The sequence below is a fragment of the Podarcis raffonei genome, chromosome 13 (genome assembly GCF_027172205.1).
Source record: "Podarcis raffonei isolate rPodRaf1 chromosome 13, rPodRaf1.pri, whole genome shotgun sequence".
Taxonomy (NCBI): domain Eukaryota; kingdom Metazoa; phylum Chordata; class Lepidosauria; order Squamata; family Lacertidae; genus Podarcis; species Podarcis raffonei.
The window spans coordinates 53,161,062-53,171,892 of record NC_070614.1 but is presented as its reverse complement, the minus strand read 5'-3'; the positions used below and the strand labels follow the sequence as shown (position 1 = coordinate 53,171,892).

The following is a 10,831-nucleotide window of genomic DNA, read 5'->3' as shown; positions in this document are numbered from 1 at the left end:
GTCTGGACATGTTTGCCAAGGTTAACCCCTCCCCTTCAAACTGTATTCTGGGATGTGGTGGGAAAGTTTTAAAAGTCTTTGTCGCCCCGTCCTCGGGGTTCAAAATTTGCTCTTTGAACCTATTGCGCAATAAACTTTGGTCGACAGCTATTTGCTCCGGCTGGCTGGACTCCTTCCTTTATTCCGCAGGGACCCGCGGGCTCTGCCCGACCAGCTGGGGGACTGAGCAGCCTCACACCTAGATTTTTCCTAACACCCAAGATAAGGAATACAGTGGTACCCCGCTAGACGAATGCCCCACTAAACGAAAAATACGCAAGACGAAAGGGCTTTCCTATATTTTTTCCGCTTCACAAGACGAATTTTTCTATGGGGCTGTCTCGCAAAACGAATTTTTTTCCGTGGTCTCCCTTTGTTTTGCCTTTTCTGAAAGGCGCTAAGTTGCTTATCTGTAAATTGCCGCTTATCCGCTAATCTGCTAAGCCGCTAAAAGCCTAAGCCGCTTATCTGTCAAATACCGCTTATTGGCTGATCAGCTGATAAGCGCTACTCCGCAAGACGAAAATCCCTGCAAGACGAAGGCACCCGCAGAACGGATTATTTTCGTCTTGCGGGGCACCACTGTACAGGAACAGGGACACCCTTTTATGGTCAAGAGTACCGGAACAGGAACAGCTGTTTATGGTCATGGATGTCAACTTACGTGTATAAGCTGACGTGGCTGGATTTCTGGGGAGGGGTCAAGGGGACCAGAAAGGGTATATAAGCTGTGTGTAACCGCTCTTTAAGTGCTCTTGCTGTGAGCTGACCACGCAAGTGCCTTCTGCTATCCAGAGAGCAGAATAAACTCTTTCTCTGAACCAACCCTCGGTGTCATTTGACTTCCTTCCTCCCGTCCGGGAGCAACGCTCACCCTACCAATTAGTAAAGTCCAATAAGGCTACAGGTCTACAACTCCCATCTGACTGGGTGCAGATGGTGGGAACTGTAGTGCCAAACAGGTTGGCGGAAGCTGATATAGCCATTTCTACCCGACACAGACCAGCCTCTTCTGCCCTGCTCAAATGGCAAAGTTAGTCGTCCTTTATTGCATATTATTCACCTCGCGTACAAAGATCGGCGCCGAATATAAGACACAATTTCTCCCAAGGCCTACGAAGCACGTTCCACTTATTACGAAAAATCTCATTCTCGTCCTTCGATATCGATTTTAGATCCACGATTTCAAGATGTCGGGACCAAATCTGACCGAAAAGTTTGGCCTACAAACACCCGTGTTTGGCATTTCCGTTAAACAGGGTCGTTCAGTTGTTTTACTCAAGAGTAGATTCCCTGGAGTTAGTAAACATAACTAATAAATTGACCGCCTACAAACGACCCTTCTGCAAAAATGCGATTGCCGCAAGGATAGCGACGTGATTCCTGGGCTCCCAATTCGCAACCGCCTTGACCAGCATGCCCAACAGTCAGTGATTATGAGAGTTATAGGGCAGCCTTGGCCAGCCGGGTGCAAATCGATCTGTTTTGGACTACGGTTCCCATAAGCCACCAGCACCAGCCTCCTGCAACAGCGGAGGCTGATGGGAATTGTAGTCCAAAGCACACCCAGAGGTCGCCAGGTTGTGGGGCAGGGAGACTGTTTGATGGAAATAATCGACGGTTTGGGTCTCCGACCCAGGGCTTTACCCAGCCCCAAAGAAGCAGGAGTTGATTTGTTAAATTTTTAAGTGCTTAGGTAGCGGTCGGGGGCATTAACAGTCCAATGGCAGCGCCCCCCCATCCCATACAAGAAATCCGCTGGCATTTAAATGGGAGAAAAGCTCAGCAAAATATTTTCGACAGCCCCACTGAGTCGCCCTGTGGCCTTTCTCTTTGGCAAGCGCTACACCGGTAGAACAGCAGCCTGAAGTTGCATACCCAAAAGCAAGAGGAGCACCCCAGGCGCATTGCATCAGTTTTTTACATCGGTTTAAGGCACAATTGAAGGTTGTGGGGTGCAAAGTCCCGTCTCCCCGATCCTATGGCTCTGCCCCATTAGATTTGCGTCCCTCTTTCCTGCCCCCCATTCCAATGGTTTGCAGCCTTCCTCTTAATCTGGGGGACTTTTAGCACGCCAGGCATACGGCTCCCGTCATCCCCGACCGCTGGGTGCGCTTGCCAGGGCTGGGAGAGTGTGGGAGTTGTAGTTCAGGACCCCACAGATGTGGGGAAAGGGTGGACAGGAGAGGTTGCGATAATTCAGCCGTCCACTTTCGTTTAGGGCCCCGTCTGTGCCGTTGTCTTCCAAGCTCTCTTATTCCGCCTTAGCCGTCCTGGCTCCGCCCACCTCCGACAAGAATCCTGGGAGTTGTAGTTTGTTAAGGGGGCCAAGAGTTGTAAGAGACCCCTGTATTCCCATCACAGAGTTATAAGTCCCGGAGTTCCCCGGAAGAGGTATTGATTGTTAAACATCCGAGAGGAATTAGGGAGGAATCTTCAGACAACAGTCAGCAAATTTAGCATACTATAGTTCCCGGGATTGTTCGGCGGGGGAGCCATGGCAGTTTAAAGAGGTATGATCTTGTATTAAAGGTATGGTGCAATGAGGCCATGGAAAGAGAATTCAGGAACCTCTCCTTGGCCACATTGAAACTGCCGTGGTTTTGGGAATTCTGGGAGCTGAAGTTCGTTACGGACAGTGCTTTTTTCTGGGGGTAAGCATAGCCCTAAACATTTTGTGAATATAATGGGAGAAGAAACTATTTTTTAAGAAAAAAATAGTTTCTTCTCCAGCACGGTGAACCGCCAGTTCCATTGCTGTCCTCTGATGGCAGCCTTTTGTCAATTTACTGTATTTATTTCCCCCGATTTGAACGATAAAATGGTGGTTTTCTGGAGTCAAAAGGAGGGGACCCCTAAACATTATTTTTTTAAAGAAAAAGCACTGGTTACGGGTTTTCAAGAGTTACTTGGAGACCCCTGTATTCCCACCCCGGAGCTACGATTCCCAAAGAAGGGAGACGGTTTGTTGAACCCCTCTGGAATTTGTAGCTCTATGAGGGGAATGGGGGTCCCCTCTGAACCCTCAACACCGTTAATAGCGGACAGCTCCCAGAATCCTTTGGGGCAGCGGTTCACAGCCTGTGGGTCCCCTGTGGACTACAACTCCCATCATCCCTCAGCTCTGAGGGATGATGGGACTCGTAGTCCAACAACCTCTAGGGACCCACAGGCTGAGAAAGGCTGCTTTGGGGGGGTAGCCATGATTGCTTCACCAATGGGCGAAGGCGGCCATCGTCGGCACCATTTTTCTATCTGAAGCCTGTTCTGTGGACGGAATCACGGCGCCGCGGGGGACGCACTCTGCTCCCTGAAGGCCTTGGCCAACCGCTTGGCTTCCTTGGCGCCCTCCACGGCTCGCCGGAGGAACCGACACGGGTCAGCCCTCACCCAGGCGACCTCCCGGGCCAGGCCCTCAAGAGCCGGCCGAGCGAGCCCTTCCAGAAGGTTCCACTGCGGCAGGAAGTAGCTGGGGAGGCGCCGGTGCGCCAAGCCGGCGGAGAGGTCGTCCAAGAGGCCCAGCAAGGCATGCGCCGCGTTCTCGTCCCGGCCGAGGTAGCTGGACGGCAGCCGCTCGCACGACCACAGCGCCAAGGTGAAGAGGTGGTAGGGCCCTAGGCCTCCGCGCAGGTCGCAGCCCAGCATGGCCATGGCGGCCCGGAGGGCGCGGAGAAGGGGCGGGGGCAGGATCCGGCGGAGGTGCAGCTCGCTGGCCGAAAAGGCCAGGCGCCAGGCACCGAAGGACGCGGACGGTATGAGGTAAAAGCTGCCGGCCGCTTCTTCGTCCGTCATTTTGCCGTCCCAGAAATGGGCTTGTGCCAGCCACGACTGGGCAACTTCCGGCCAGCCCTTGAAGGCCACAACCGGGAGGATGTCGTAGAGGACGCGGCGAAGCCCGACGCGGACGATTAGGGAGGTGACGGAGCCGCGCCGCTCGACCCGTATGTCCTCGTCGGTGGGGAAGGAGTGCGAGAGCCACTCGCAAACCAGCTCGGCCGACAGGTGGGCCTCGTCGCCCGAGCAACAGTCCGACCAGCAGTTCAGCGTCTCGGGGCCAAAGGGCTGGAGGCTGATCTGTGCGTGGCCCGGGGGGCTCTGCTTCATGTCCAAGGTGACGGGGACCCCGGCGGCGCTCAGAACGGGCACCAGGAGGGTGAAATCGGCGTCATAGTCGCCCCCGGCGGAAAGAGGGTGAAGGGTGCCAGGATCAGTGTGGACGGTGCCCCGCTGGGCTCCGCCGGACAGAATCAAGTAGCGGTTGATGGGAGGAAGTTTCCCCTCGGATTTCTGGACCTGACCTGGCAGGAGGAAAAAAGAAATAGGAGACTTGAGACCCCTGTTTGACCCCTTCATTTTGGGGGGCCTGGTTCACCCAGCCCTCCCTTAGCAAATGGTTCTCCCTCTGCCTGGAAAGACCCCCACGGATAGTGTCCAAGGAAATTCTGGTCAGCTGTTGCTCTTGGCATCCGTCTGTCTTGAGAGACAATGGAGTGTGCCTCCAGGGGTGAAGTCAAACTAGCAATGGAGTGCGCCTCGGGGGGGGAGTCAAACTGACAATGGAGTGTGCGTCCGGGGGTGAAGTCAAACGGACAATGGAATGCGCCTCTGGGGGTGAAGTTAATGGAGTGCACCTCTTGGGGTGAAGTAAAACTGACAATGGAGTGCACCTCCGGGGGGGGAGTCAAACCAACAATGGAGTGCACCTCTGAGGGTGAAGTCCAACTGACAATGGAGTGTGCCTCTGGGGGTTAAGTCAAACTGACAATGAAGTGCACCTCTGGGGGGGGAGTCAAACCAACAATGGAGTGCACCTCTGGGGGGGAGTCAAACCAACAATGGAGTGCACCTCTGGGGGGGAGTCAAACTCACAATGGAGTGCGTTTCTGGGAGTGAAGTCAAACTGACAATGGAGTGTGCCTTTTGGGGTGATGTCAAACTGACAATGGGGTGCATCTCTGGGGGTCAAGTCAAACTGCTTTGTTAGCAGCTCCGAAGTGACTTCCCTGGGGCACAAGTCTAGACAGTGGGGGGGGGCAGGCCTGCCCAAACGACAAGAACCCCCTCTCAGTCTCGCTGATATGGTCCAAAGGAAAGCAGAGCAAGATGTTTGACACCAGCCTGGCTGCAGGAGTTGCCGGAAGGAGACATACAAGGCCTCATCCAACCATCCCAGGGACTCCGCTCCACTATCAGCTCCATCTGGTGTGCGGAATGAGACCCTCCCTGCCCACAGACTACAGTGGTGCCTCGCAAGACGAAATTAATTCGTTCCACAAGTTTTTTCTTCTTGCGAGTTTTTCGTCTTGCGAAGCACGGTTTCCCATAGGAATGCACTGAAAATCAATCAATGCGTTCCTATGGAAACCGCCTTCAGACCAGGTCCGGGGACAGTCTGTCCCCCGACCTCTTCTGAAGGCTGGGGGGGGGGGACAAGGGCTTTTCTTCCCACCGCCAGCCTTCAGAAGGCTGTTCTGAAGGCTGGCGGTGGGAAGAAAAGCCCTTCTCCCCACCTCCCACCCCGCAAGCTCCGGGGACAGGAGGGCTTTCCTCCCAACTGCCAGCATTTTAAAAGCCCCCAGGACAGCGGAGACTTCTCCGCTGTCCCGGGGGCTTTTAAAATGCTGGCGGGCAGCAGCGCAGCGTTCGCTGCCACCCGCCAGCATTTTCAGATCGCCCCGGGACAGCGGAGAAGTCTCCGCTGTCCCGGGGGCTTTTAAAATGCTGGTGGGCGGCAGCGAAGCGTTCGCTGCCGCCCGCCAGCATTTTCAGATCGCCCTGGGACAGCGGAAAAGTCTCTGCTGTCCCAGGGGCTTTTAAAATGCTGGCGGGCGGCAGCGAAGCGTTTGCTGCCGCCCGCCAGCATTTTCAGATCGCAGCCATCCGATGGCTGCCGGTGGGGCGGAGAGACCTTCTCCCGCCGCCAGCCTTCAGAGCAGCCTTCCGAAGGTTGGCGGCGGGAGGAGGTCTCTCCGCCCCCCCGCCTGCCTTTGGAGGAGGTCGGAGGACAGTGGGGAAGACGCGCTGCGCTTCCCCGCTGTCCCGGAGATTTCCCTATGGGCTTTCGTCTTGCGAAGGAAGCCCATAGGGAAATTCATTTTGCGAAGCGCCTCCAAAACGGAAAACCCTTTCGTCTAGCGGGTTTTTCGTCTTGCGAGGCGTTCGTCTTGTGGGGCACCACTGTATCTGGCCGGAGTGGTGCATGCTCTGGTTAGCTCCCGCTTGGACTACTGCAGTGCGCTCTACGTGGGGCTACCTTTGAAGGTAAAACTACAACTAATCCAGAATGCGGCAGCTAGACTGGGGACTGGGAGACCACATAACACCAGTCCTGAAAGATCTTCATTGGCTCCCAGTACGTTTCTGAGCACAATTCAAAGTGTTGGTGCTGACCTTGAAAGCCCTAAACAGCCTCAAAGGCCCAGTAGACCTGAAGGAACGTCTCCACCTCCATCGTTCTGCCCGGACACCGAGGTCCAGCTCTGAGGGCCTTCTGGCGGTTCCCTCCCTGCGAGAAGCCAAGTTAAAGGGAACCAGGCAGAGGGCCTTCTCGGTGGTGGCACCCACCCTGTGGAATGCCCTCCCCTCAGATGTCAAGGAAATAAACAACTACCTGACTTTTAGAAGACATCTGAAGGCAGTCTGGATCAAGAACATTTTTAATGTTTTATGTTTTATCCCTTTTTATTACTATTACAGTGGTAGCTCAGGTTACATGCACGTCAGGTTACAGACTCCGCTAACCCATAAATAGTACCTCGGGTTAAGAACTTTGCTTCAGGATGAGAAGCGGGAGGCCCCATTAGCTAAAGTGGTGCTTCAGGTTAAGAACAGTTTCAGGTTAAGAACAGACCTCCAGAACGAATTAAATTCTTAACCCGAGGTACCACTGTTTTAATGTTCTGTTGGAAGCTGCTCAGAGTGGGTGGAGAAACCCAGCCGGAGGGCTGGGGTATAAATATATTATTATTATTATTATTATCATTATCATGATTATAATTATTATTTGTGTAGGGTTTACCCCTGAGCCTTTTCTTCTCCCAAAAATATCCCACAAGGCAGCGGAAGTTTGGGATCAGAGTTTTCCTACATTGGCTCCCTTCCCAGGCTGACCGTCTCCCTCTGTCCTCCTCTCCCAAACACCTTTCCCCCTTTCCAGAGTCCAGCCACTCACCCAGCAGGGAGAAAACCTTATCCTTTGCACGGTGCAGTTCCGGGGCGTCCCGGACGCCTGGGTCCCTGGCCTCGTATTCTTGGATGAGCTGGTTGATCTCTTCGATGCGTGCCCCGGAACGGAAATCCAGGTCTGTGAGAGGCTTGGCAGGGGCCGGCTTAGGGTTGGGAGGGTCCCCGAAAAGGGACGCCATCCCCCAACTTTCCAGCAGGAAGAACAGAGAGAGGGAGAGAGAGAGAGAAAAGGCGGGATGATCTTCTCACAACCTTCATTGGAAGAGAAAAATGACTTGATAAGGAGGTAGGATTCGGCTTCTGCAGCCAGTGCTCCCATTGAGACTGGTGGGGCGGGGAGGCGGAAAGACCCCCAGTTCATTCTAGGTTTATTTAAAGCATGTGAACGCTGCAAAAAGTGGGCAGTGCTGTGTAGTGGTTACAGAGTTGGACTAGGACCTGGGAGAGAGACCCGGGTTCCGATCCCTACTCACCGGGAGACTCACTGGGAGACTCACTGTGGTGGCTGTTTCTGACGAATATTAAGAAATAAATTCACGGCTGGCAAAATCCCACCAACATTTGACTTTGATTGGCACCGACTAGTTTTTTAAAAAATGTTTAAAATTATTATTTTTAAACCAACAACCAAACACAAGTATTGAAACCTCCCCCAGGCGGCTGATACATTGGGTATACATAATCAAAAATAACATATTCAAATCAACCATATGTACAATTTTATATACGTTAACACTCCTCCATCCACAACGTTTATTTACCTTCTAACATTTTGATTGCCCCAAATTGTTCAAACCTACCCAAATAATTCCAAAATTGATCCTCCTCTTTCTCGCTGACCTTAAACCCTTTCATTCAGTGTATCTTCACAGTTAGATATTCTAAAATTACAATATTATTCAATTTTTTCCTCCGTTGGTTCACCCCTAGCTCCTCTGCATTTTTCCCAATTACTCGCTATAACCTGCCTGGCTGCAGTTCCCATCAATTTTACCCATTGACATTCCTCTTTTGTTTTTAACCCAGACTAAGAAGAATCATTAATTTAGATATTCCTACCCACAATTCCCGATTTTTCTATACCTGATTGGTACCGACTAGTAGACCTCTTTGTTATTTTCTGGCCCGGCTTCGAACTGAACCTCTTCCTCCTGTTCCGACATCGCGCAAAACGTTTTGATTACTTCGTCAAGAAAAAGAGAGCTGCGCTTTATCCAGGCTGCTCGGAACTGTAGCCGGGGTGAACTACAGTTCGCAGCACCTGGTTAAGCTACAATTCCCACGGATCGTTTTAGGCGGTGATGGAGGAGAGAGAGAGGAAATATGCTTTTCCGCGTCTGGTGAGACGCAGGTGGAGGAGGGTGCTGGCGGGCGGTGCCACCCCTGGGCTCCTTGCCAGCCAAAAGGTAGGCAGGTAGGTGGGTGGGTAGGTAGGTGGGTGGGTGGCAGCTAGCCGAGGGCCGGCTCAGGTGGGTGCGCTCGCCCTCGGGGGCCAGACTCCGCTGCAAATATCTCGGATCTGGACGCGCAAGGGCGGGGAATGGCTCTGCCGGCGCTCCTGGGCGCGCGATGGAGACCATCGCACAGGTAAAAGGCAGGTGCAACGACCCCTGTCCCTCCCTCCTTCCTCTCTCCCTCTTCCTCCTTTTCTTTTCCTCTCCTCCCCTTCCCTCCCTCTCCCTCTCCGGCTGCTACCTGCTCCGCCGAGGAAATCCAGGAAGCCCCATCCCGCTCACCTGCAACTCACCTGCCCAAGCGGATGGCGCGCCCACAGCCAGGGAAGCTCAGCTCCTAAGCACCCTGGGAAATGTAGTTTTCCCCACTGACTCCCGCTTCCAGGCGTGTCCCAAAGCATGCTGGGAAACGTAGTCTTTCCCCCCACCTTTTTCTTTTTAAAGCGCTCTCAAAAGGTTCTCCAAGGCACCTTGGATAGTTTTGTCCAAAACGAGACATTTTCGTGGGGCAGGAGCGAAGTCTTGGCTCTATTTTCTATATCCAGGGCTAATTCAGTGCAGTCCTAACAGCCCTGGGACGTTTATTTTTCTCTCTTGGTTCCATCCAGCAGCAGTTGTAGTTTTTAATGTGGGTTTCCAAAATACCTGCCTCGTGATTCCTGCCCGCCTAGCCCTTGGGGTCCTTTCCAACTCTGCAATTCTGTGATTCTATGGCTGCAAATACCTGCATTCCCAGGTGAGGTTACTTGGCTGCCTGAAGCCTGAAAACTGCCTTGTAACTGCAGCAGTTTCCGTATAGTAAAAGCTCTGGTTTTCCCAGTAGTGATGTATGGAAGTGAGAGCTGGACCATAAAGAAGGCTGATCGCCGAAGAATGGATGCTTTTGAATTCTGGTGCTGGAGGAGACTCTGGAGAGTCCCATGGACTGCAAGAAGATCCAACCTCTCCATTCTGAAGGAAATCAGCCCTGAGTGCTCCCTGGAAGGACAGATCCTGAAGCTGAGGCTCCAAGACTTTGGCCACCTCATGAGAAGAGAAGACTCCCTGGAAAAGGCCCTGATGTTGGGAAAGATGGAGGGCACAAGGAGAAGGGGACGACGGAGGACGAGATGGTGGGACAGTGTTCTCGAAGCCACCAGCATGAGTCTGACCAAACTGCGGGAGGCAGTGGAAGACAGGAGGGCCTGGCGTGCTCTTGTCCAGGGGGTCACAAAGAGGCGGACACGACTAAACAACAACAACTGCAGCAGTACTACAGTAGTACCTTGGTTTTCGAACATAATCTGTTCCAGAAGACCATTTGAGTTCAGAAACTAAGGCGCAAAGGGCGGTCTGCATATTTAATAGAGAAAATTGAGAAAAATAACATACACACTCAGTGGAAGCCGTTTGACTTCTGAGGTGCATTCGAAACTAAAAGTATTTACTTCCGGGTATACGGCATTTGAAAACTGAAATGTTCATCAACGAAGACTTTCGAAAACCAATGTACCACTATACTTTAAACCTTTCCCCACTCAAAACCCACATACAGTGGTACCTCGGGTTAAGTACTTAATTCATTCTGGAGGTCCGTTCTTAACCTGAAACTGTTCTTAACCTGAAGCACCACTTTAGCTAATGGGGCCTCCTGCTGCTGCCGCGCCGCCGGAGCACGATTTCTGTTCTCATCCTGAAGCAAAGTTCTTAACCTGAAGCACTATTTCTGGGTTAGCGGAGTCTGTAACCTGAAGTGTATGTAACCCGAGGTACCACTGTACTGAGATATATACCCTCTCCCATGTTAAAAGAATTTTAAGGTCTCAAAAATTGAACAAATGTAGATCATTGCACAAGGAAAACACACATACATAAATATATTGTAATAAAAAATTAAAGGTCATATATATATATATATATATATATATATATATATATATATATGGACCACATGTCTGGAGCAGCACAGGAAGACTGTCCTGAAACCATTTTGACTCCCAAACTGACCAAATGTTTCCTCTGCAAGGAGGGAGGGGATGAGGGAACCTTCCCATCGTCTCAGGAATTGGGAAATCACCATCTCAAAGGAATGGCCAGACTACCAGGAAAGGCAATCAGATAAGGCATTATCAGATAACCTGCCAGACAGGAGATAAACAAGGCACTTGGATTTC

General features: G+C 52.1%; 1 protein-coding gene across 2 annotated transcripts; it reads right to left on the bottom strand.

The window, feature by feature from the left end:
- Nucleotides 1–3,305: 3,305 nt before the first annotated feature.
- On the bottom strand, nt 3,306–8,240 carry TMEM102 (transmembrane protein 102). 2 transcript variants are annotated; one of them, XM_053362224.1, is made up of 3 exons: nt 8,025–8,240; nt 7,211–7,476; nt 3,306–4,337 (listed from the first exon to the last, which is right to left on the bottom strand). In XM_053362224.1, exons 2-3 carry the CDS (start codon nt 7,401–7,403, stop codon nt 3,319–3,321), a joined length of 1,212 nt encoding a protein of 403 aa, XP_053218199.1. In that variant the 5' UTR covers nt 7,404–7,476; nt 8,025–8,240; the 3' UTR covers nt 3,306–3,318. The 2 variants fall into 2 exon arrangements, with proteins under 2 accessions (XP_053218199.1, XP_053218200.1); XM_053362225.1 differs by lacking the exon at nt 8,025–8,240 and having other exon boundaries at nt 7,211–7,534.
- Between the last annotated feature and the right edge of the window lie 2,591 nt (nt 8,241–10,831).

Excerpts from the sequence above, each read along its gene's own strand:
- TMEM102 (XM_053362224.1), bottom strand. The coding sequence starts at position 7,403 with ATGGCGTCCCTTTTCGGGGACCCTCCCAACCCTAAGCCGGCCCCTGCC. Across the intron at positions 4,338-7,210 it reads TAAGGTTTTCTCCCTGCTGG|GTCAGGTCCAGAAATCCGAG; the intron begins GTGAGTGGCTGG and ends TCCTCCTGCCAG.